Source organism: Tursiops truncatus, chromosome 16 (genome assembly GCF_011762595.2).
Source record: "Tursiops truncatus isolate mTurTru1 chromosome 16, mTurTru1.mat.Y, whole genome shotgun sequence".
Taxonomy (NCBI): domain Eukaryota; kingdom Metazoa; phylum Chordata; class Mammalia; order Artiodactyla; family Delphinidae; genus Tursiops; species Tursiops truncatus.
Genome location: NC_047049.1, coordinates 14,741,064 through 14,767,337, shown reverse-complemented (window position 1 = coordinate 14,767,337; position 26,274 = coordinate 14,741,064). Strand labels below are relative to the sequence as shown.

Below are 26,274 nucleotides of genomic sequence, written 5' to 3'. Positions count from 1 at the left end.
ACCATAAGGAAATTGAAATGGAAAAGCTTATTACTAAAAAGTCCTAGGGGAGGTATATGGCATGCTTCCAGGGGCCATACAGGAAGGTCAAGGCAGGGTACAGGCAGAGGAAGCAACAGGACTTGGGGCTCATGCCTTTATTAGGGTTCATGTGTGGAGCACTTTGGGGTTACCAGGCTAAGGCTGGAGTGGTCAATTCAAACCAGAAACACTGGGATTTTGTCAAGCTTCTCAAGGGTCTTACCTAGGGGTCACACAAGGGGAAAGCCCTGGGAGGTAGAGGAAGACTTTACCGTGGTCACTGGCACAGTCATGTAGGGAACTTAAATTTACCTGTGACTCTATGGGCTGCTATCTTGGGCATGCACTTGCGTGGGGGGCTAATTTCAGTTTAAGACCCTGATAGGCTGCATGGCCTGCACAAAATGGATGCCGAGGCAGCAGTACCATGGAGTAGTTCAGCTAACCTCTTGACATTCTGACTTTTCCAAAATGTCATGAAATTTGTACCATATAGTTTATAGACTTGCAGTTTTGTTTCAGCAGTATTTTAAAAAATTTTACCTTTATTAAAATGTAATTTACACAAATCAAAACATATGTAATTTACACAAATCAAATTTATCCATTTTGAGTGCACAGTTTTATGAATTTTGGCAATTACACACCATTATGTAACCTCCACTACAATCAAGATATAAAATCATTTCATCAACCAAAAAGTTCTTTGCATCCCTTTGCTATTAGTCGTTCCTCCTTGACCCCAGGTCCTAGGAAAAAAATGATCTGCTTTCTATCACTATAGATTTGCCTTTCTGTAATTATAGAGTGTGTATTTAGTTGGAAATTACCCTTGTATAAACATTTTATTCCTTTGTGTTATTTAGTAGTATTCCATGGAATGGATTTGTTTATCCAGTCACCAGTTGATGGAGTTTTGGGCTGTTTACAGTTTGGGGCAATTGTTAATAAATCCACTGTAGATGTTAACCTACAGGTTTTTGTGTATGTGTTCTCAGTTATCTCGTGGAATATCTATGTGTGAGACAGCTAGGTCCTACAGTAAGTGTATGTTTACCTTTGTAAGAAACTGCCAGACTATTTACCAAAATGGTTGTACAATTTTGCATTTCCATTAGTAGTGTATTAGAGTTCTAGTTTCTCTCATTGCCAATAGTACTTGATATTGCCAATTTTGTTGTTGTTTTGATTTTAGCTATTATAAGAGATATGAGTGGTAATTTGTTGCTTTTAATTTGACTTTCCCTAAAGACTAATGATATTAACCATTTTTTCATGTGCTTATCCATATATTTTCTTTAGTGAACTGTCTGTTCAAACATTCACCCATTTCTTAATTTGGTTTTTATTGAGTTTTGAGAAGTCTTTATATATTTTCCTTACAAGTTTTTTTCTCAGACGTGTGTTGCAAACATTTTCTCCCACATTATGCCTTGTTTTTTCATTTTCCTAACACTTTCAAAGAACAGATGTTTATAATTTTAGCCAAATACAATAATTTTTTTTCACAAATGGACATGTTTTTGATGTTGTATTTAAGAAATCCTTGTCTAACCCAGATAATGAGGATTTTCTCCTTTGATTTCTTCTATAGGTTTTATAACTTTAAGTTTTACTTTAGGCCTATGGTTCATTTTGAGTTAACTTTTTATAAGTTTAAAGGTATGAGCTGATGTTTACGTTTTGCATTTGGATGTCTAATAGTTCCAGCGCCATTTATTAAACAGTGTATCCTTCCTTCATTGAATTATCATTGAACCTTTGTCACAATCAATTGATTCTGTTTTGTACACATATTTCTAGGTTCTCTATTCTGCTCCATTCATCTATGTGTCTGTTTGTTCATCGGTTCACACTGCCTTGATCATTAAATCTTTTTTTGTAATCTTAAATCAGTGCGAGTCTTCCAACTTTGTTTTTCTCTTCAAAAATTGTTTTGGCTATTCTAGTGCCTTTGCCTTCGCATATAAATTCTAGAATCTCCTTTTTAAAAAAATTCCTGCAAGAAATCCTTCTGGGATTTTGATTGTGATTGCATTGCATTTATGTATCAGTTTGGGGAGAATTGAAATCCTGTTGAGTCCTGCAATTCATACCACTGTACATCTCTTTATTATTCAGGTCTAATTTGATTTCTTTCATTAGGGTTTTGTAATATTCTATGTGTGTTTTGTATATATTTTATCAGACTTATACCTAAGCAATTTTATAGTTTTTTAATACTATATAATTGCATAATTTTTTATTCCTATTTCTAGTTCATTGTTAGTAGAGATCTTCTTTGACTTACGATGGGGTTGTCCCAATAAACGCATTGTAAGCTGAAAATATCATAAGTTAAAATGTGTATTTAATATACCTAACCTGCTGAACATCATAGCTTAGCCTAGCCTACCTTAAATGTGCTCAGAACACTTATATTAGCCTACAGTTGGGCAAAATCATCTAACATGAAGCCCATTTTATAATAAAGTATTGAATATCTCATGTAATTTTTTGAAACTGTTCTGAAAGTGAAAAACAAAATGGTTGTTTGGGTACAAAATGTTTGTAAGTTTGTTGGTTGTTTACCCTTGTGATCGAGCAGCTGACTGGGAGTTGCGGCTCACTGCCGCTGCCCAGCATCGCGAGAGAGTATCGTGCCATTTATCCCTAGCCTGGGAAAAGATCAAAATTCAGTATTTGAAGTACAGTTTCTACTGAATGCGTATTGCTTTCATGCCATTGTAAAGTTGAAAAATCGTAAGTCAAACCATTGTACGTTGGGGAAATGCAATAGATTTTTGTAACTTTAATATGTATTCTGCAAACTTGCTAAATTCATTTAATATTTATATTAGTTTTGTGGATTAACAATCATTCTGTCGACAAATAGACATAGTTTTATTTCTTCTTTCCAGTTCTTTCCAGATCTTTTTCTTGCTTTATTGCACTGGAAAAGAGGTTCATTGTGGTGTTGAGGAGAAGTGGTGAAAGCAGACATCCTTGCCTTGTTTCCAATCTTAAAGGGAAAATATTTCATCTTTTATGAAGTATTATGTTAGCTAAAGGTTTATCGAGAAGCTCTTTAGTTAGAGAAGCTCCTTTGTGTATCTGTTCTACTGAGGGTTTTTTTTTTTTTTAAATCAAGTATTAGTGTTGAATTTTTTCAAATACTTTTTCTGCATCTATTGGGCTGATCCTTTGGTAGTTCACTTTCAGTCTTTAAACTTGGTAAATTACGAGGATTAATTCTGCATGTTGAACCAGGTTTGCATTTCTGAGATAAACTATACTTAGTCCTGATTTATTATCCTTTTTATACATTGTTGAGTTCAATTTGCTAATATTTATTGAGGATTTTTGCTTCTATATTAATGAAAGATATTTCTCTTTAGATGTCTTTTTCTTATTATGTCTTTGTCCAGTTTTGTTATCAGAGTAGTGCTGATCTCATAAAATAATGTTAATAAAAGTGTTATCTCTTTTTCTATTTTCTAAAAGAGGATATGTAGAATTGATGTTATTTCTTACTTATAAATGTAGAATTTTCCAGTGAAGCCATCTGGGCCTATAGTTGATTATATATAGTTGATAACAGTTGATTTGTTTTGTTGTTTTTGTTGTGTTGTTTGAAGGTTTTAAACAAGAAATCTAATTCTTTTAATAGTTACAGTAGTATTTAGGTTATCTATTTCTTCTTAAGAGAGCTATGATAGTTTGTGCATTTCAGTGAATTTGTCCATTCAAGGATATTGAATTTATGGATTAAACGTAAATATTATACTTACCAATGATTAAGAAAATAATACTTAAAGATTATATAATATTAAAATATAATATGGATAGAGTTGACCTATTTAATTTTTTTTTTAATCTCCTTTGCCCATTATTTTCTTCTGCCTAGTGCCCTGTGGGGTAGAGGGCCTGCTGAAGACAAGAGTTGAAAGGATTTCTAAAACTTACCAGGAAAACTCCTGTGATTATGTTATTTAACATCCCATAATTTTCAACTCTATTTTCTACTACATCAAATAACCATATGATTACTTCATGATTTTTTTTATTGCAAAGTCATGACCCCTCAATTTGAGTTTTAAAATTTTATGTTTTATTATAATGAAACCTAAGTTCTATGTTGCCATTGTTTTTCATGTATTTTAAAACTGGAAATTATCCATATAGAAGCAAAAACATCAGAGCAATTGTGGGGACCTACTAAATCATCTTTAAAAGCACTTTCTTCTGGAAAGCACCTTACTCACTGCATTCTGGTCCATTAGTATAGTCTAGGTTTAATGGAGAGAAGAGAACAGAGAATTAACCTTCAAAGTATCCAAAATCAGATGTGTATAGAAAATATTCTTTGTTTGAAATTTTATTGTTTTAGTTGTTTCCTTAACAACTATTATATTAATGCCTTTTTGAATGCAGATGGTTTTATTACTTACTTAGTAGTAGTACATATGTATGAAAAATTGACATTTGAATAGTACCACATGCCTTACTAAGACCGTTGGCTACTTTGAGGTTTTAGGCATAAACCTGGTTTCTGAAGTTTTAGAGGTAGGACTGAATGATGTAGGTGGTCTAGTGAACATCACTCTATAAAAGGAAGCTCCCTTTTGTTCACTTAAATTATAGAGGAAGAGCTAGGTTGTGAAGAAAACTCTAATTTCTAGAAAGTGGTGTTGCAAGCATAAATTGCATATAGACTTAGCCATTGCTCTTGCAGTTTTATATCTTGAATTAAAACCTGAAACTCTTCAAGACACCTCATAAGTATGCTAATACTATAATCAAGAACAGGTAGCATTACAAATGCAAAGTTTTGTCTTTTCATTTTAAAGGTTTGGTTTCATTTTTTAACACATAACGATACTGTTTTTGAAAAGATAATATCCTTTAACTTAAAGAAAATGTACTCTCTGGACATGTAGATTGAAAGCTCTATGTATTTTAACTGACATAATCTTGATGTAAAAGTAATTGTTTTCCTGTGCAGCTTGACCTTTAGTAAAATGAAACTGTTTTAAGACTTTCTATTTAGAACATTAAGATATACATCTCCAGTAGTTACTGCAATTCATCCACTAAACACATAGAAGTAAAAATGCTAGGTTCTTTGCTAGTTGCTAGGAATGTATAGCTGAACATTGTAATGCCTGACTTCAAATATCTTGAAATCAAATGGAAAGAGAAGATGGCTATGCTAATTATCACAGGGTACTGTGATTAATTGGTGGTACAAAAGTGTAGAACTTAAGAACTAGATTCAGAATGCATTGATTTCTATTTTAGCTCCACTGCTTGTTGCCTGGGTAATCTATAAACCTTTAATTCCTCATCTCTAAGATGAATATAATGACATTACCTATTTTATGGGGTCATTCTGAGGATTAAATAAATTAGTATATGAAAAGCACTTAGCACAGCGCCTGGGCAATAGTAAGCACTTTAATAAATGTTAGCTCTTTTCAGTAGTACTGTGGTAAAAGTGTATGGTAGGGGCAACAGACATACAATTGAGGGCCAAAAAACAGGATCTAGAACTGCCAGGAAATGAATCATTTTGACAGAAGTTACCCCAGAGAAGAAGGGGTTAGGGCAGGAGGGAGCGGTTTATGCGCAACAAGGCACAGAGGTTGATAATGTATGGAGCGAGATCAGACTGCAGTGTCAATGCTCTGCATAGAGAAGCAAGGTCCAAAATTTGAAGATCGTTTAGTGCTATGTCAAGGAAGTTGGAGGCCAAACTAAAAGTGGTGGAAAAACACTGAGGAAATTTAAGCGGGGAAATGAAGAATTTTGATGAGGGGAATTATGGGAAACTCCTTCAGTTTTAAAAAAAGAGCATTTTGTCAGCTGGGTAAAGAGTGACCAGAAAATTACGAGGTTGAAGACAGGGAGACCAGTTAAGTTTTTGCATTAAACCAGGAGGAAAGTGATGAGTGCCTTCATTAAGGCATTTATTTGCTCTAAAAAGAATTAAACCCATTAAATTTTTATAGACAATATTCAAGGATTCATAATCAGAGTAATTTGTGTAGTATTTATGCAGAATTGGCCAGTATATTTGTTCCTCTTAGGTTTTATTATCTTTTAAAAATCATCCATTTTCCATTTAACTGTATTTTAAAAAAACATTTATCAGGAATGATACAAATTATATTATCAGTAAGCAGTAGATTAATTATCTATAGGAAATTTATGTTTACCTTGAATAGATTATCATAGTTGATCTTATTCAGTAATAGTTAATTTAAGCCCCAGTCTGCTTTATTTTTAAAAATGAATAGATAAAGACCTAATACGATTTTGAATTGCTTACCTGAAACATAGCCCAGTTGTCTTTGAGATGTGACTAGATGACTAACTTCCATTACTTAACTCTGCTTTTATGTCATCATTTTGAAGGACTATAATCCAAATAGTGGTTTGAAGAACCTCTCTTTTACTTTCAGTTTGTTAGATGAATTTGATCATTTTAGCATATCCCTTCATAGTTTCACTTTTTTATATCTCAGTGTTATATCAGAGTTTATGGCAGTCTGACATTTTGCACAAACACGCCAATTTGTCCTTCATAATAAGAATATTTTTTTCTCTCTTACAAAAATGACATTTTATGATAAATATCAAGCTATTAATCTACTTCTCTATTCCAAGCACACTTAATGCAACTTTTTTATCAAATCATAAATTCAAAATGTTGGTCATTATGTTAATGAAAAATATAGCACATCTTTAAATCAGGTTTTAGATTTTGGACGTGTTTTCAATATGAATTTGCATTTAAGCTCAAATGGACAGAATATCACTGTTGCTATAGTCTTGGCTCACTCTGATTTTTAGCATGCCAGTTTATCGGTTATTTGGGGCACTTCAAAAACACGGGGAAAATGAGGATATTGTGAAGCTTTAATTGGTTTCCTGATTTTGATTAATTTTCTTTAAATGATATTGGATAACTTGAATAAAAAAATCATTAACGAAAAGAGAATTTCAAAAGTGCATTTTTCTGGATAAAGTTTTAAAACTAACTTTAAATTCGACTTAAATAAATTTTCATATTTTTCACGGGGATGTAGAGTCATCTTATAGCCATAGCACCAGCCAATAGAAAGCTTTCTAATTAGACAATTAGAGATTTTAGAGTCAGAAATGTCCCATGTCCTCTAGAGATACACTCTCAGGTAAACTATGAATATAGTGTTGTTTTTGTTGTTATCGATTTGTCTCACTGTTTTCTAAATAAAATTAGCTAAATGATCAAGTGATCACTCTTTTAAAGCAGTCTCATTTTTTTCCTCCATTGGTTAAAAAATAATGTTTCAGGTAATACCTTCTGTTTTGGACAGGAAGATTGTAGTCTAAACTAAGTCACCTTCTGAAAGAAATTCCAAGAAGCCAACATAGTTAAAAATGTTTATCGTTGAAATTAAGAAATTGAGGTAAAAATACACATTAAGAAACCATTTCTGATACCTTGATTTCAAATTATTTACATTGTAGGTAAAATTATAAATGGTAGATATTATAAAATTTTTTCTGTGATTATAAACAAAAACATTTTATACAGAAATGCATATTTTTCATAACATCTGAACTCTACAATGTATGTAAATTTTATAGGGGAAAATAGTATTTTATGATCTGAAATTAGAAGGTACTTATAGTCTGTGATTATTGATTTATAAAAGAAATTCAAATAAATAAATAATTTTTTAATGTTTCTCAGAATAACATCTGTACCTCCTTCCTTTCACGGCTCTTCATAAGGATATATGAAGTCCTAAGAACACTCTCGTGCTGAATTTTGCTATTGTTATTCATTTATTCAGCAAATTTTTATTAAATACTTACTATGTACTATGTACCAAATACTGTTCTAGGTACTGGAATAGTGCCATGGGCATTATGAGTAAGGCTACTATTCTCAAGGAGTTTACATTTTAGTGGGGAAAGCTATTTTAACTAATGATCAACCAATAAATCAGATAATTTCAGACTGAAATATAAAAGAAGTAGGTTTACACAAGAGTATAGAATAAGGGAGAGGGCAGCTACTTTATATAAGTGTCTTAGAGAATCACTTAGAATGCTCTCCCTTTGTCTCTTACTTACTCCTGTCTCTGTAGGTCTTTCAGTTTCATTGGAAGGGGCCTGGAGTTGCTGGATGCTCTTCCTAGATAGAGAAATGCTGAGAAAATAGATACATTTGCAACTAATGCTAGTATCATTTCTTTCTGCTACCCCTGCTTTTTTCTCCTGTCTTTTCTCAGTACTTCTGCATGTTTTTAGTTACCAAGGAGTGATTTCTTGTCCCACATACGTTAACATAGAAAATAGGATACTTTTAATGGTTTTTTTCATTAGAATTACCAAGTTCTAAAACACTATATAATTTATAATTGTTATTACTGTTTCTGTCTACCCTGCCACAACCACTAAGAATCTTTTTTTCACCGATATATCCAAGAACCTGACATGGTGCCCAGAATATAATCGATATTCAGTGAAATATTTGATGGATGAATACCTTGACACTCCAGAGAGAGAATATTGAGAGACAATCTGCTTGAGTTAGTGTTTGCTTGGTCTTGTTCACCAATGCGACCAAATCTCCTTGTATCTGCCTTCCATTTTTATGCCTGTGCCTGACGACGGACTGTATGACACAGTATCTTCCGTAGGCTATCTCCTGTGGAACTTCCTATAGAAAGTCTCAGGTGGAGAAACATTTAAAAAGATTTGCACAACACATTGTAATGCTGACTTTCCATTTGAACAACCAATATCAAATGCTGTTTAGCTTGAGTCCCCAGAGCCCAGATGGTATGCTAAGTATAGAGACTGCTTGTGCCATCTACATTTACTCTTGAGTACAATTATATTAACAGATCAGTTACATATAGATAATACAATTAAAGTTTCAGAATGTTTTAGTGCTTTCGTTCATGATTGTAACTCGTAGATCCTTCACTTGACTGCTTTATTTACTCAGATATTCTTTGGGAAAAATGCAAGACATTGTAGATACTTTCATTTGGGTCTATGTTTTGCTTACTTGCCTCAAAACATGATTTTTTTCCCCAAGTTACTTAGCTGTATGGACCCAGAAAGGGCAAGCAAACCATAATAAAATTCTGCAGTACCAGCTTGAATCATGTACTTTGCCAGTCTAAATTGATTTTAACACTGTTGGCTGTTCCCACTGTTTATGCGTAACTTATCTTGAAGGAATGCAAAACCCTTTATAGGTTAAAGAATCAGAGTGATGATAATGACTTGCATTGACAGTATGCAAAGAAATTAGTGGCAAGACCCATATTTGAATATAGATGTATTTTTTCCTCCCCCCAAAATGTATCACTTGTTTTTTAAAGATGTCTTGGCTCTGTTCCTCTCCCCAGTTGGAACTTTTTTCCTTTGTTTCCATTTTCTCGCTCTGCTCAATTTTGATTTCACTTCCAACAGTTTTTCCTCAATATGGAGCCTGTCCTGGAATAGAGATTTGACTGGTTGCTTTTGAAAATTCATGTGGCCCAAGCTGTTCTAGCTCCTTTTGGAACTTCTCAAGGACCCTTTGCACTCATATGCTCTTGGACTAGGCAAAACCACTTACATTTTTACCTTTTGTATTCAGTGGGCCTGCCTGGTTCCAATGAATGCCTTTTGGATTTTCCTGTTGATTCCCTCTTACACCCTCACAGACCCTGGTACCATATGTGTCTGGTGTTGTGGTTTATCCGTACCTGCTCATGTTTCGGCATTCAAGAGGAGGATAATTTTTCACTTAACTTTGTTGAAATTGTTTTCTATGTATTTTCTTTCTGCAGTTTACCTGCCATAGATAGGTAGGTAGGTAGATAGATAGATAGATACTGAGTTTTTTTCTTAATGTGGAAACTCAGGGATATTAAGATACTATGCTACAACTGGCACTGTCCACCTAGAACTCGGCCTCACAGATTATATTTCTTAATTTCCAAATAGTTAACTTGTTTTGATTATATCCAAAATTATAGCTTTAATTTTGATTTTAATCTGATAATATAGTACATAAAGTCACTACCATTTGGAATTTTTAAGTAGTTTCTCTGCATAACGTACACTGTCTACTTTTCTACATGCTCTGTGGATTTAACAAAAGATTTGTTTTCCTATTTTATATGCTCCTGATTCTTTCTGCTCTGTTTTTAACAGACCTTTCTGGAAGTTCAGTCTGTAGTTGCTGTCAGTACTGCCTCACATTACATACTCGTCTTATGTTCTCTGTTTAGATTAACATTCCCACCCCTTCATTGAAAGTGCATTTGTTTGTTACCCACGAAGTTGATGTTGTCAAATGTAATGGTCATAGTCCCATCCTCATCTTACTCAACCAACAAAACCAGCCACTACTTTCCTCTTGCAATATTCCTTTCCCTTGGCATCCTTGACACAATACTCTCCTGGTTTCCTCCTACTTAATTGTTCACTTTTTTGTTGTTGTTGTTAGCTCTAATAATGCGGTGGCCCTGAACATCCTCTTAGAAGTTTTAAATGAGTCATATCCAATCTTCACCAAGCCTTCTCACCTTTCACTCTAAATTATGTGCCCATCAACTTGGTTTTGCCTCCATGGCTGCTACTCTTGTGCAAGCTACTATCATGTCATAACTAGAAAAATCTAATGTCCCTGCTTTCCTCTATCATCTCTTTCCCACCCAGCAGCCAGAATGATATTTTTCTTGAGAGTTAGATCATGTCATTTCATGGCTCAGGCCTTATAATATGTCCCAAACTTTTTATCATGCCAAGGACCTAGGTGAATTAACCCCCGCTTGTCACTCTGAACTTATTTTTAACTTCTCTGCCCCTAGCTCACAGTACTCCAGCTCTTGTGACTTCAGTTTCTCAAACAGCTCTAGCCTAAGTGTACTATTCCCTAAGCCTGGAATCCTCTACTGACAGATCTTTGTGTGGGTTTACCACTCTTATTATTTGTATGTCCAGCTCATATATCATGTCTTCAGTGAGGCTGCCCCTAACTGCCTAATCTCAACTAGCTACATATCCTTCCACTGCATCACATCACTTTGTTTTTCTTCAGAACACTTACCATTGTAGAAAATTATGATAATCCACTTATGAGTCTACCTGGTTATTTTTTGCCTCCTGCTATTGGGATGCAAACTCCAAGAGACCAGGGACTTTGTCCTGTTTACAAGGTTGTCACCAGCTCCTAGAACAGAGCTTGCTTAAGCAATATTTCTTTGAATATTTCTTCATGATTTGAATGACTGAATAAATTAATTTTTGTCTGCTTTATCAGATAGGTTATTAAAGAGATATACATATTAAAATTTATTCTGTAATTATGTTATCTAATTCTCCTTATAAGTCCAGACATTGTGTTTTCACTTATTTGGCCTGTGTTTTTGGTGCATATAGGTTTATTATTTTTATTCATTTTTTGTGCCTTATACATTTTATTTGACCAGATTTTGATTTTGAATTTCACTTTGCTATTGATATTATCCTTCATGCCTTCATTGTTGTTGTTTCTAAGAGCCAATTTTTTTTTTCACAATCCTTTATATTTTGGATATAAGTGTGTCACTGCTATAGATGTGCTTTCTATAAAAAAATAAAGCTAAATTATGCTTTTTAATGTGCTACGGAAATCTCTCTCTTTTGATGAGGATTCAGACTGTTCACATTTAGTGCAATTGCTTCTATATACTTTATCTTATTCCTTTATTTTTTAATTTATTTTATGTTATATGTATTATTTTTTTTTTTTTCTTTTCTCTTTTCCATACATTTGCTAATTTATTCAAGCCTTTATTGAAGTTCTTTTTCTTCTTTTTCATTTAGATATTTCTCAATACGGTCTAAGTTTACTTTCCTATTCCAATTTATCTTAAACCAATTTCATTGACTATGATTTCAAAATAATTATCCTTTTGAAGATTATCCAGTTCTCAATTGCTGTGTTCAGAATCATCTTTCCATGGATTTAAGTTACTGTTGACAATATTGTTTGATAAGCTCTGTTTCTAAGATACTCTCATGGACAGTATCTGGAGAGAAAACTCATCTGTATCTTTTCCATTTTAAAAGATGGTTTTTTTAAATCTTTTAAAACATTTTCACCTAGAACCAATCTCCTACAGCAATTGTCTTTCCTCATTGTCTGTATAAATGCTCTGTAATTATTCAAATGCTTAGAAGCTTTTTGGAAATGAATGTTATTATATTTAAGCTTTCATGTATATACCAAAAATTTAACCATTTTCTCGACTGGCTGTAATTCTTTATTTTATGTAAGAAACAATATTTCTTATTTTAGAATGCCATTTCAGTTCCTTGCCCTGAAAGCAGGGACAATTGTGAGACTCATTTCCTTTCTTTTCCTTCACTCATGAATTATATCCTCCTCTGTGTTTTGTCTAATGTCTGAATATGGTTTTTCCATACATTTTGTATAGTTTTCTAGTTCTGTAAGACGAGAGAAATCTCATCCTTGTTAGTCCATTTTCACTGGAAGGGGAAAGTGTATTACATGTTTTTGAAAATTTTTCATAAAAGATTATTAAAGGAGAAGATTTCAAGAACTTAATTGTTTAGCTTCAGCTATCTGGGAAAATTCACTTATGTTGACCAGCTCCTTTATACATGATGTAAAAGTATAATATTTACTGTATTATACTATATACCAGATATTATGGCAATAATTTTATTTCTATTAATTGAGTTAGTCTTTTCTCTAACACATGAGGTAGATGCTCTTATTATTGCCATTCACATATGGGACAAAAATAGGTTAAATAGTTTTCTAAAATATTTACATCTAGCAAGTGAAAAAGTTGGATTTTCTCTATTTCTGTATCTAAATAGATATTCTCTATTCAGATGCTACATTATTGACTAGTACACTATATAATACTTCCTCAAGAAACGTGTTACAGTATGATCTCTATAATGTTAACAAAAGTGGAGAACAATTTTAGCTTATTGATTTATTTCTCCTCTCAAAATTCATTAACATGAAAATATAAACTGAGGTGATGTATTTTATTCTTGCAGGGGTTTATAACAAAATAGTTGTATGCAGCTTCCCTAGACAAGAATATACAAGAAAAACTATTTCCCTCAGTTTCCTTAATACAGTTGAAATTAAGTTTTTCGGCACACAAGCAATTATCAATTGTATTGATAGAAAAATGTGATAATTATTAGATGAAGAAACTCATTTGCATGTTTTAGTTAGGCACATTTAATATGTCATAGGATTTCACATGAAAGTCTTAGCATGCATTACTGAAGTAATTTTATAATAGTTTTCTTTTTTTTTCACATCTTTATTGGAGCATAATTGCTTTACAATGTTGTGTTAGTTTCTGCTGTACAACGAAGTGAATCAGCTATATGTATACATATATCCCCGTATCCCCTCCCTTTTGAGCCTCCCTCCCACGCTCCTTATCCCACCCCTCTAGGTCATCCAGAGCATGGAGTTGATCTCCCTGTGCTATGCAGCAGCTTCCCACTAGCCATCCACTTTACATTTGGTAGTGTATACATGTCAGTGCTACTCTCTCACTTCATCCCAGCTTCCCTCCCCGCCCCCCCCACCCGTGTCCTCAAGTCCGTTCTCTACGTCTGCGTCTTTATTCCTGCCCTGCCACTAGGTTCATCAGTACCATTTTTTTTAGATTCCATATAATCGTTTTCTTAAGCCATTTAATGTTATAGCCTGTGCAAAGGTCATCAGCAGTTGGTTATATTAGGTGTTCTCAATGAAATTTTGATTCCAGCACATATGATTTATAATATGGTGATCCAAATTTCTTGATGATTTAAAAATATTGTATTTACAAATGCCATGATACATCACCACTTTGAAGAAGAGCATAGATTCAGTAAGTTTCAAACTTTCTTTTATTTTGATTTTTCAGATTGCATTCTCACAACACAATACAATCATGGATCTTGTGCAGTTTTTTGTCACCTTCTTCAGGTAATTTGCTTTTACTGACTTTGAATTTGTTAAACCTATGTTCTGATGTATGTTCTATCAATCTGTTAGGTAATTTATCAGTTCTTTAACCTTAAATATGATACAGTGTGTCTTGAATAGTTTTATATACTTAAATATATACCACAGAGCAGAAGAAACATACTTGACATATACTTTTGCAAGTTTATTTTGCTGTAGTACTATTTAATAGCTAATTGATTCAGTGGAAAAAGGATGATAACCCTGTGTTCCCCTGTCATATAAGTAATTAAAGCCTGTTTTAATTAATAAAATTAACAGTGCATTCACTGTATTGATTAGGTCCATCTCCTAGCATTGAAATCCATATCAATTCAATTGTTTCTTGGATTTCTTAGGTAATTATTATATGTGCTTAGCAATGTGATGAAATCTGTAGGGCATGAGAAGAAGTATGTATTTTCTGCCCTCAGAGAGCTTATAATCTAGAAGTACTAAATATGACTTAGGATATAGCATAGTTTCCTGGAATGTTAGTTATTTGAGATATTAACAGTAGGTTCATTAAAAAGTGTTACATAATTAAATACATTTGGAAAATGCTGTGTATACTGAAGTTAAATAGGGCTTTTTTGGTTTGTTTTTAACTGACATTACTTCTCAGAGTTTTTTTTTTTTTCTCACAGTTTTTAATATGTTAATTTGCAGTGTATCTTTCTAAAAGAGGGGGCGGAGTTTGTAGCATTTCTCAAAACCTAAAAGCTCTCTTCGTAGAACACCTATTTTCATTTCCACGGGATGTAAATAAAGAAACACTGGGCGAGGAGAAGCAGCTGAGTTTTAGTGGTAGAATATCTGTGTGATGGCACCTGAGATCATCTGGATTAGAAAGAATGTTATTTTTGTTAACATGATTATGATGTGTACCGCTTATACTGGTCCACTAGGTGCCTTTGTGTAAATTAGACAATTGTGCCTCCTTCTGGCAGGCATAGCCCCACATCACAGCACACAACTTTACAAACAGTGCATGTAATTTTGACCTTCACTCACCAAGTTGTCTGGGCTGCGCTGAACAGCAAAGAACCTGTTAAACCAAATCCTTAACACAGATGATATGCCAAGCACTTTCCTCAACACCAAAGTAACCATTATTGGTTATCTTATAACGACACCATACAATCCTAATACCTTATCCACAGAAGTTAGCAAACATTTTCTGTAAAGAGCCAGTTAGTAAATATTTCAAGATTTGTGGGCTATAAGGTCTCTGTTGCATCTAAACAACTCTGCTGTTGTGGTGCTAAAGCAGCCTCAGCCAGTATGGAAACAAATCGGAGTGGCTATGTTCCAATAAACCTTTATTATAAAAACAGCTGCTAGGCTGAATTCTGCCTGTGGACATAATTTGCCCAACCCCTGATCTAACTTATGCCTGAATACCTTTAATGACAGGAAACACACCATCTCTTGAGATACCATTTTCTATCTTCAGATAACTAATTGTTCTTTATAATTGAGATGAAACCTGCCTCCCTGTAATAGCTCTTCTCATTTACCCATATGGGCTCATACATAGCAAGTCTAATCTCTCTCATCTCCATTTGCAGCCCTCTGGTTTTATAAACTCTTTTCTCCAATTTACACATTCTCTGTTCGTTTATTCACTTCTTGTCAAAATCCTTGCCATGTTGGTCACTTTGCTCTGAAAACAATCATGTTTGTATTTGTCCCTTAAGAAGTATTAATTTCCAGAATTTAATGCTAAATCATATTTATCACTAACATGTGCAAAGTCTATTCATACTTTAAATTTGTCCCTTAAAAATAAAATTTGAGGAAACAACTTTTTTTAAAATTAATTAATTTTTTTGGCTGTGTTGGATCTTCGTTGCTGCGCATGGGCTTTCTCTCTAGTTGCAGCAGGCAGGGACTACTCTTCGCTGTGGTGTGCGGGCTGCTCATTGCGGTGGCTTCTTTTGTTGTGGAGCACAGGCTCTAGGTGCGCGGGCTTCAGTAGTTGTGGCACGTGGGCTCAGTAGTTGTGGCTCGCGGGCTCTAGAGCGCAGGCTCAGTAGTTGTGGTGCATGGGCTTAGTTGCTCTGCGGCATGTGGGATCCTCTTGGACCAGGGCTCGAACCCGTGTTCCCTGCATTGGCAGGCGGATTCTTAACCACTGCGCCACCAGGGAAGTTCCGAGGAAACATCTTAAATATATTTAACGTTCTCTGATTTCGTACTTCTGAATATTAAGGGATATTAAGCCTATTAATTAGGTTACAATGTTTTTGGAAAAGTATTAGAAGTTGTACTTGAATGAGCCTTATTTAATGCATAAAAATAAAAGTTTTTGACAGAATAATGTGGATGTTAATATGCTAAAAAGTTTACTTTTGTGTAAAAATTCACAAAGCTGAATATATATGTAAATTATTTAAATGTTTAGGGTTTTATTTTAAGCTTTTGAATTTGTGTGCATGTTTAAGTTCAATAACTCTTTTATTAAGTAAAAGAAAGCTAGTGTTAATGTGTACCATGTCTTAGAGATGATCCTATTTATTATGTTGTCATCATGGACAAAGTAATATAAAATATTCTAAGCGTCACGTGAGATAAAGTATAGTTAATGGGTTTTTTATCATTTAAATTTTTCTCAGTATTAAAATGTAAATTAGACAGTTTTCTAATTGTCTCCTTGTTAAGAAAAGAAAATGCACAAATACTTTTAAGTTTATTATTTTTTTAAATAAAGCCACTGTTAAATTTTAAAAGAGCGTTTTAGACAGGTCAGCATTTATGGACATCCTTCAATCAGGCCGCTATTACTGCTATTGCTGTTTCTGAGTTATTGAAGTAGCATAGGTGAATGTGTCAGCCTTTCAGTTTAGCCATGGTTTGATGGAGGCCAGTTCATAAACTTTGTGTCAGTTTTTTACTTTTATATTGGGCATAGTTCTGGTGGTAAACATAATTGAGTCAGTACTAGGAAGATCACTTATAGGCATAGCCTGGCTCTGCTCTTAGCTTTCTGTGCCATCTTAAGTAGGTCACCTAGCATCTTTAAATCTCAGTCTTTTCATATCTAGAATTAAAGGATGTTGTTTTTAGAGTGTGTACTATAATATAGTGAATGATGAGAAAACTGAAAGGAATTATTTTAAAAATAAATACTTGTTTCTGGTATGTAAAATGGAAAAGTAAGTCTGTGTGAATCTGAATTTTAAAAGAATAAGCCTGGTAAATTAAATGGAGATATATCAGGGACCACTGCCCCTATACCATTTAGATTTTTAATGGTGGTTCTAATTTTCACTGTCCCACTGGAATTACAGAATGTTTTTGATTTACCATCTTGACCAGATGGCAGGTATTTTCAGAGGTTGCCACTTGATCTTTCCCACTATGATAGATCTTACCCCACAGGCCAGGGATGCAATGTAGGGGTTACTCTAATCACCTTGTACATAAATTCTAATTATACACTTGAGAAGTAGGGAACTTATCACTGGGTGGATGCATAGACACAGTTGGCCCACTATGATCCAGAATATAGCCAGAATTTCTTCCCTGGACCCTGGAGATACCCCAAGTCTAACAAGGGTTCATGATGGTATTTTAGTCCTTGGGTATCTCTGTGATCTCTAACCCTGTGTCTTATAGAAATCAAAATATCTACTTACTCCTCTTGCACTGTGTACATACCTGTGTATATACCTGTGTATATACCCAAATATACACAGGGCTCTTTGTGAAGGATCATACACAGGTCCCTTTGGGGATCATTTTATACACTTTCCAAGATGTTTCAAAATGTCTTTTCTTCTATGGACTCAGCCACCTATTCAGTGGGTTCTGGATTTGTAAATTAACTCATCTGGGAGCTGAGCAGAGGATCATGATTTTCTCTTGGCAACAACCCTCAGCCTTTGTTCCTCCATTCCTACTTACAACAAAAGTAAATGTTAAATAGCACCGTTGTTGGCTGCCCATCTATTTTGCCTCTCGAGATAGATACCATCCATTATTAATCATCCCACAGCTCGTTGTGGACCAACACCCTTGTCTGCTCCTCCAGTCTTGTTGAACTTTATCCTCATTGTAGACCCTGGATTCTGTCAGTTAGGCACTGACCCTTGATCTTTTTTACTTTGGGGCCCCATCACTTAACACCTCCCTTTGTCACTGCCTCTCCTGTTGTCAGCTCTGGTCTGCAGAAGAAAGCCACCAGTGAACTTCTTAGTGAAGCTGGTGCCCCTTTCACTAGCAAATTTCTCATGGCCTTGGTGACCGGTACGTCCCATAGAAAGTAATCTACCGGCCTTACATAATATATCAATTCCGGTACATTCCCTCCTATCAGCTTTTTTATTCTTTTCTCTTTCATCTTCTAGGGCAACTCAGGCATTTCCATTTCACTTTGCCTTGGCCAGTGCTTTTTCCAGGCTTATAAGAATCACTTCCTCATCAAGTTTTGCCCCATCCCCTGGAGTCCTCCATAGGGTATTATATCACCTGGCCCTGAGACTATGCACCAAAATTCACGAATTCTTGTTTATCCAGGCTTACATTCCATCCCCCCTTGATCAAATACCACCAGAATCCAATTCCTGACATGATCTCCTGGCTGCTGCCAGTACATGCTAGCCAATTCTTGCAGCTTTTTCAAGTATATAATCTTTTCCCTTTCTTTTCAGGCCAAGATGCATTATTCTGTCATTAAATTCAATTATTAGTCTAGCAATCAGGAGAGGAGGTGGTGGCAGCCTTTAGGGGGGGTGACCCTATTGTCTATTACTAGAAACGGGAGTTGTAGAACCAACATTCTCAGAAACGTCTATCTAGATAGTCCATTCTAGGTATTCCTATCCCATATTTCAAGAGCTCCAGTTTTCCAACAGTGGCCGTTGTCTTTGCATAAGAGGACTGCTTCGGCTGAGCTGTCTATCATCTCTGGAGCTCTGCAATTCTAACAGTTAGATCATCAGTCTGCTGCTCATTCATATTGGCTCCTCCACTGTCAAGAGGTAAGGGCCTGATTTAAAGCTATCAAAGAGACTCTCTAGCTCGTATATTTAGCCTGTAATGTTTATTAGTGGCCTTCAGTCTCTCATTATCCCTCTGTAGGGTCAATACAAACATAGCAGTAGTCAGCCAGCTCAACTCTCTTTTGAAAGCATTTTCCCCAGGTCACCACTGGTGAAAATTTTAGCAACTGAAGCCTTCTTCCAGGGACTGTCTGTGTCTCATCTAGCAACATGGATGGTTTCTCTTTAGCCTGCCAAATAGTGAGTGAGCCAGTTTCAGATCCCCATTTTACCTCCTGATTTCTCAGACCACAAGTCATCAGAGAAGTAGACCAAAATGGCATTAGCCATGCAGTAAACGTATTGGGGGGAACTCCTGTGAGGGAAAGAGCAAGGGAGAAGATGAGGGATCTTTTAGACCACGGTGCCAATCTGACCTTCGTGAAGTAGGGCAGGAAGAAAGGAAAGTTGAATGAAAGAGCCTGAAAGTTTGACAAGACCAATGGTGAGTCCTCGAGCCAAACTCTGTATTCTAACAGAGGAGTTATGCATCTCTCAGGATTAGGCCTTCCTTACTATTACTGCCATGCTCAGTCATTGACTGAGAACAGCTCTCAGGAAGTGTGGCCTCAGTGCGAATACAGTGTTGGATTGCCTTAATATTTTTTCCACTTTAATATTATGTTTTTTAGTACAAACAAGTTAGAATTTTCAATTTTTCTTATGAATTTTTGTGGTTTTCCCGTCAATATTTTTATTGTGGTAAAATACATATAATATAAAATTTGCCATCTTAACCATTTTTAAGTGAACAATTCAGTGATGTTAAGTACACTTACATTATTGTGCAGCTGTTTATACTATCCATCTCCAGAACTCTTTTTATCTTGCAAAACTGCAACTCTATACACATTAAACAGTAACTCCCTATCTCCTCTTCCCCAGCCACTGACAACCACCATTCTGCTTTCTGTCTGCATGATCTTTACTACTCTAGGTATCTTATAATAAGTGATGTCATATAATTTTTGTACTTTTGTGACTGGCTTATTTCACTTAGCATGATGTTCTCAAAGCTCAACCATGTTGTGATATATGTCAGAATTTCTTTTCTTTTAAGGCTGAGTAATATTCCATTGTATGTATATACCACATTTTGTTTATCTATTCATCTGTTTATGGGCACCTGAGTTGCTTCCATGTTTTAGCTATTGTAAGTAATGCTTTTATGAACATGAGTGTACAAATACGTATTCAAGATTTTGCTTTCAATTCTTTTGGATATATTCCCAGAAGAGAAATTCCTAGGTCATATGGTAATTCTATTTTTAATTTTTTTTTAAGAACCTCCATACTGTTTTCCATAGCAGTTGTACCGTTTGCATTCTCACCAGCAGTGCACAAGGATTCCAGTTTTTCCATATTCTCACCAACACTTGTAATTTTCTTTTTCCTTTCTTTTTTTTTTTTTATTTTTTGATTGTAGCCATCCCAGAGGGTGCAACTTGGTATCTCATTGTGGTTTTGATGTACATTTCTTTAACTATTAGCGCTGATAAGCACCTTTTCACATGCTTATTTGCCATTCATATATCTTCTTTGTAGAAATGTCTGTTTAAGTCTTTTGTCCATTTTTATGCCAGTATCACACTGTCTTGATTACTGTAGCTTTGTAGTAAAGTTTGAAATCAAGAAGTGTGGGTCCTCCATCTTTGCTCTTTTTCAAGATTTTTTTGGCTACTTGGGGTCCCTTGAGGTACTAAAATTCATATGGATATGGAAATAATCATGTGAGTTTTTCCTCTTCTTTTTGTTAATATGGAGTATTAGATTTAGGCTTTTCATATGTTAGACCATCCTTGCATTCCAGGAATAAATCGTTCTTGGTCATAGTATATAATTCTTCTAAAAAAATTTCCCCTTTTCAGCATCATTGTTCAAAAAGGATATTAGTACTTTTCTTTTTTTGTGTCTTTGTCTGACTTTGGTATCAGGATAATGCTGGCCACATAGGATGACTTAGGGATTGTTTTCTACTCTTTAATGTTTGGAACAATTTGAGAAGGACTGGTATTAGTTCTTCTTGAAATGTTTAGTGGAATCAATCAGTGAAGCCATCAGGTCCCAGGCTTTTCTTTGTCAGGAGATTTTTGATTCAATCTCCTTACTAGTCATAGTTCTATTCAGTCCTTCTATTTTTTCATGATTCAGTCTTGGTAGGTTTTGTGTTTCTAGGAATTTGTCCATTTCATCTAGGTTATACAATTTGTGTACAGTTGTTCATAGTACACTCTAATAAATCCCGTTTATTATCATAGGATCAGTAGTAATATCTATACTATATTTATTTTTAGTAAGTTGAATCTTCTCTCTTTCTTTTCCTTAGTAAATCTAGCCAAAGGTTTGTCAATTTTGTTGATTGGTTTGAAGAACCAACTGTTGGTTTTGTTGATTTTTCTCTGTTATTTTACTATTTTCTATTTCATTTATCTGTTTTAATCTTTATTACAATATTTCCTTCCTTCTGCTAACTTTTGGTTTAGTTCTTTTTCTAGTTCCTTAAGTTTAATGTCAGGTTGTTGGTTTGAGATCTTTATTGTTTTTCAATGTAAACATTTATAGTTAAACATTTCCTCCTTAGCACTGCTTTTACTGCATCCCATCAGTTTTATTATGTTCTGTTTCATTTTCATTTGTCTCTAAGTACTTTCTAATTTCCCTTGTGATTTCTTCTATGAGCTGTTGGTTGTTCAAGAGTATGTTGTTTCATTTCCCCAAATTTGTGAGTTTTCCAGGTTTTCTTCTGTTATTGATTTCTGACTTTATTCTGCTGTAGTCAAAGGAGATACTTTTCATGATATCTATTTTTTTTAATTTATTGAGAAAATTTGTGACCTAAAATATGGTATATCCTGGACAATATCTCATGTGCACTTGAGAAGAATGTGTATCCTGTTGTTGGGAATAGTGTTTTACATATGTCCTTTGAATGTAGTTGGTTTATTGTGTTGTTCGAATCCTCTGTTTCCTTACTTATGTTTGTCTGGTGTTCCTATCCATTATTAAGAGTGGAGTTGAATTGTTGTTTTAATCATTTTGAATTCTCTATGTCTTTATTGAAATTTTTGTCTTAATTTATAACTTGTTTTATATAAACTTAGATATAATATAATTTTGTTAGAATTTCCATGGTAAATCTATTTTCATTTCTTTACTTTCAATATTTTTTATTTTACTAGATTTTAAATGTGTTTCACGTACACCACAAATATCTGGACATTGTTTATCCTGTTGTAATAATCTGAAAATCTCTGACTTTTAAAGAAACAGATTTAGTGAATTTCTATTTATTGCAATTATGGTTGTATTTTAATTTTTTTCTCCATCTTTTCACCTTTTAAAATGCTTTCTCAAGCAATCTTTTTTTCTTCTCCCCTGCTTTCTATTAAATTGAGTGTCCTTTTAATATCATTTAATTGTTTTTCCTTTTAGCAGTTCAGGAATTATACATTTCAAATTTTTTCTTTAATGAATGCCCTTAAATTTTAACATGTATATTTTTCCTAACCAGTAATAATGTTAATCGGTGTCTTTTTCTACTCCTGAATCATATAAGAACACTAGAAAATTCGAAACTTTCACTTTTACATACAATTGTCTAATTTTAAATTCATTTTCTAATTTCTCATTTTATTTTTTAAAATAGCCTTATTGAGATATAATTCATATACAGTACAATTCACCCATTTAAAGTGCACAATTCAATAGCTCTGTAGCCATTATCACAGTCAATTTTAGAACATTTTCATCACCCCAAAAAGAAACTGTACCCATTTGCAGTCACTTCCCATCCCTCTCCCACACCCTAAGTTTTAGACAATCACTAATCTAGTTCCTGTATATAGATTTTCCTATTCTGAACATTTTCATATACTAATTAAAATCATACAATATTTGTTCTTTTGTGACAAGCTTCTGTCACTTATCACAGTGTTTACAGGGTTTATCCATGATGTTGTATGTATCAGTATATCATTGCTTTTTATTGCTACATACCATTCCGTTGTATGGATATGACACATTTTATTTCTCCTTTTTCAGTGATGGGCATTTGGGTGTTTTCCTCTTTTTGGCTCATGTGAATTACGCCACTATGAAGATTTGTGTCCATGTTTTTTTGTGGCGATAACGTTTTTATTTCTCTTGAGTATATACCTAGGAGTGGCATTGATGGGTCATATAGTAACTCTAGATTTAACATTGTGAGAAACTGGCAAACTATTTTCCAAAGAAGATGTGCCATTTTACGTTCTCACCAGGAATGTATGAGGGTTCCAATTTCTCCATATTCTCAGTAACACTTCTTTTTATCTCTTTTTTATTATAGCCATCTTAGTGCATATAAAGTGCCAAAAGAGATGATGATGCTATTTTGGAGGATCCAGAAAGGATTTTAATTAATTAGAGGAATTTAAAGAATAGAAAAAGAAAGAAAAATTAGGAGTTAAGCAATTAAAAAACAAGGATAATCAAAGATGACCCTACAGAAGTGAGCATGTGAGTGGGAAGAATAATGAGAAATAAACACTGTGATCAAGATTTGGGGAAATGAAACAATGATGTTGTCCATGAAGATATTTCAAAAGAGAAAAAGGAAGGATGTAACTCCCTACAGGGAGAGAAGTAAACCGAAATCATTGGTAACAGAATGCGTACATCAAAGTGGCATATCCCAGAAGGAGTATGTGGTATAAAAAAAAATTTTTTTAAATGGTGCAAGAACGAAGAACTCTGGGAAGTATGAAAAATAGAAGTCCTCCTTTTCAAAAGTGAGATTATGATAATGGATATGTTAATAGAAATGAGGCCTTAAGATATAGATTTCTCTAAGTAGAAACCATAAATTACATCTTATTATACTGGAGGTTTCTTCAGGAATTCTCTCCCTGGCTTTGCTGTAGAAGAAAACAGATATTTAGATCCCAACTCTTCTTTTAAACCAAAATATCAAATATAGCTCGAGTAAAATAGTAATTGCACAAAGTTTATTGCAACTTAGCTAAACCAGTGCTCCATGTCTAATTTTTAGTGCTGAGGTTTGGAACACTATAGACTGAAACTTAGTTCTTTCACTAAAATATTGCCTAGTACTTCAAAATCAACATGTCCTAAATTAAACTTGCTGTCTTGGCAAACAGCTCTTTTTTCTAGTATTCTCTAGTTCAGTTACGGTTACCACTATTAACCTAACTTCAATACCTGGGAATTAACTAAATACATTTCTCTTTCCTTAATCCCCTACATAAGCCCTGATTCTTCCTTCTGTCTATCAGTCTATTTTATTCAAAACAACCAAAGTGATTTTTTAACATAAATTGAATTATAAGAATCCATTGTTTAAAAGCTTCCTTTCACATTTATAATATAATTCAGACTAGACTTACAAGTTCCTCTGAAACCGGGCCAAATTATCTGCCTCCTCTCATATTATTCTCCACAAATTTATTATATTGCAGTCGCTTTTTCTTCAGAGGTATCTGGTTTATTTCTTGTTTGGTTTTGTTTTGTCTTTCATTCCTTTGTAAAGTGTTTTAAAATTTATGTGCAGTAAAATTCCATTTGGGGGGATACAGCCATATGAATTCTAAAATATGTATGGTTTCTTTTTTTTTTTAAATTTTTATGGGAGTATAGTTGATTTATAATGCTGTGTTAGTTTCTGCTGTACAGCAAAGTGAATCAGTTATACATATACATATATCCACTCTTTTTTAGATTCTTTTCGCATATAGGTCGTTACAGAGTATTGAGTAGAGTTCCCTGTGCTGTACAATAGGTCCTTATTAGTTATCTGTTTTATATATAGTAATGTGTATATGTCAATCTCAATCTCCCAGTTTATCCCTCTCGCCCTTCCTCCCCAGTAACCATAAGTTTGTTTTCTACATCTGTGACTCTTTATGCTTTGTAAATTAGTTCATTTGTACCTTTTTTTAGATTCCACATATAAGCGATATCATATGATATTTGTCTTTCTCTGAGTTACTTCACTTAGTATGATAATCTCTAGGTCCATCCATGTTGCTGCAAATGGCATTATTTCATTCTTTTTATGGCTGAGTAGTAGTCCATTGTATATATGTACCACATCTTCTTTATCCAGTCCTCTGTTGATGGACACTTAGGTTGCTTCCATGTCTTGGCTATTGTAAACACGGCTTTTAAGGAACCTCCATACTGTTCTCCATAGTGGCTGTATCAATTTACATTCCCACCAACAGTGCAAGAGGGTTCCCTTTTCTCCACAGTCTCGCCAGCATTTATTGTTTGTAGATTTTTTGATGATGGCCATTTTGACTGGTGTGAGATGATATCTCATTGTAGTTTTGATTTGCATTTCTCTAATGATTAATGATGTTGAGCATTCTTTTATGTGTTTGTTGGCAGTCTGTATATCTTCTTTGGAGAAATGTTTATTTAGGTTTTCTGCCCATTTTTGGATTGGGTTGTTTATTTTTCTGACATTGAGCTGCATGAGTTGCTTATATGTTTCAGAGATTAATCCTTTGTCAGTTGCTTCATTTGCAAATATATTCTCCCAATCTGAGGGTTGTCTTTTCGTCTTGTTTATGGTTTCTTTTGCTGTGCAAAAGCTTTTAAGTTTCATTAGGTCCCGTTTGTTTATTTTTGTTTTTATTTCCATTTCTCTAGGAGGTGGGTCAAAAAGGATCATGCTGTCATTTATGTCAGAGTGTTCTGCCTATGTTTTCCTCTAAGAGTTTGATGGCGTCTGGCCTTACATTTAGGTCTTTAATCCATGTGGAGTTTGTTTTTGTGTATGGTGTTAGGGAGTGTTCTAATTTCATTCTTTCACATGTAGCTGTCCAGTTTTCTCAGCACCACTTACTGAAGAGGCTGTTTTTGCTCCACTGTATATTCTTGCCTCCTTTATCAAAGATAAGGTGACCATATATGCGTGAGCTTATCTCTGGGCTTTCTATCCTGTTCCATTGATCTATATTTCTGTTTTTGTGCCAGTACCATACTCTTTTGATTACTGTAGCTTTGTAGTATAGTCTGAAGCCAGGGAACCTGTTTCTTCTTAGCTCCATTTTTCTTTCTCAAGATTGCTTTGGCTATTCGAGGTCTTTTGTGTTTCCATACAAATTGTGAAGTTTTTTGTTCTAGTACTGTGAAAAATGCCAGTGGTAGTTTGATAGGGATTGCATTGAATCTGTAGATTGCTTTGGGTAGTAGAGT

At 34.2% G+C, this 26,274-nt stretch overlaps 1 protein-coding gene across 3 annotated transcripts in view; it reads left to right on the top strand.

The window, feature by feature from the left end:
• The window catches only part of ATRNL1 (attractin like 1), a 742,727-nt gene that overhangs the window by 267,990 nt on the left and 448,463 nt on the right, over positions 1-26,274 (top strand). For 2 of the 3 annotated variants that reach the window (XM_033841823.2, XM_073793921.1), the window contains exon 25: positions 13,950-14,011. The exons of the other annotated variant lie outside the window; for it this stretch is intronic. In XM_033841823.2, the coding sequence (XP_033697714.1) occupies positions 13,950-14,011 (62 nt within the window). The remainder of the gene's footprint in view (positions 1-13,949; positions 14,012-26,274) is intronic. 3 annotated transcript variants of the gene reach the window in all.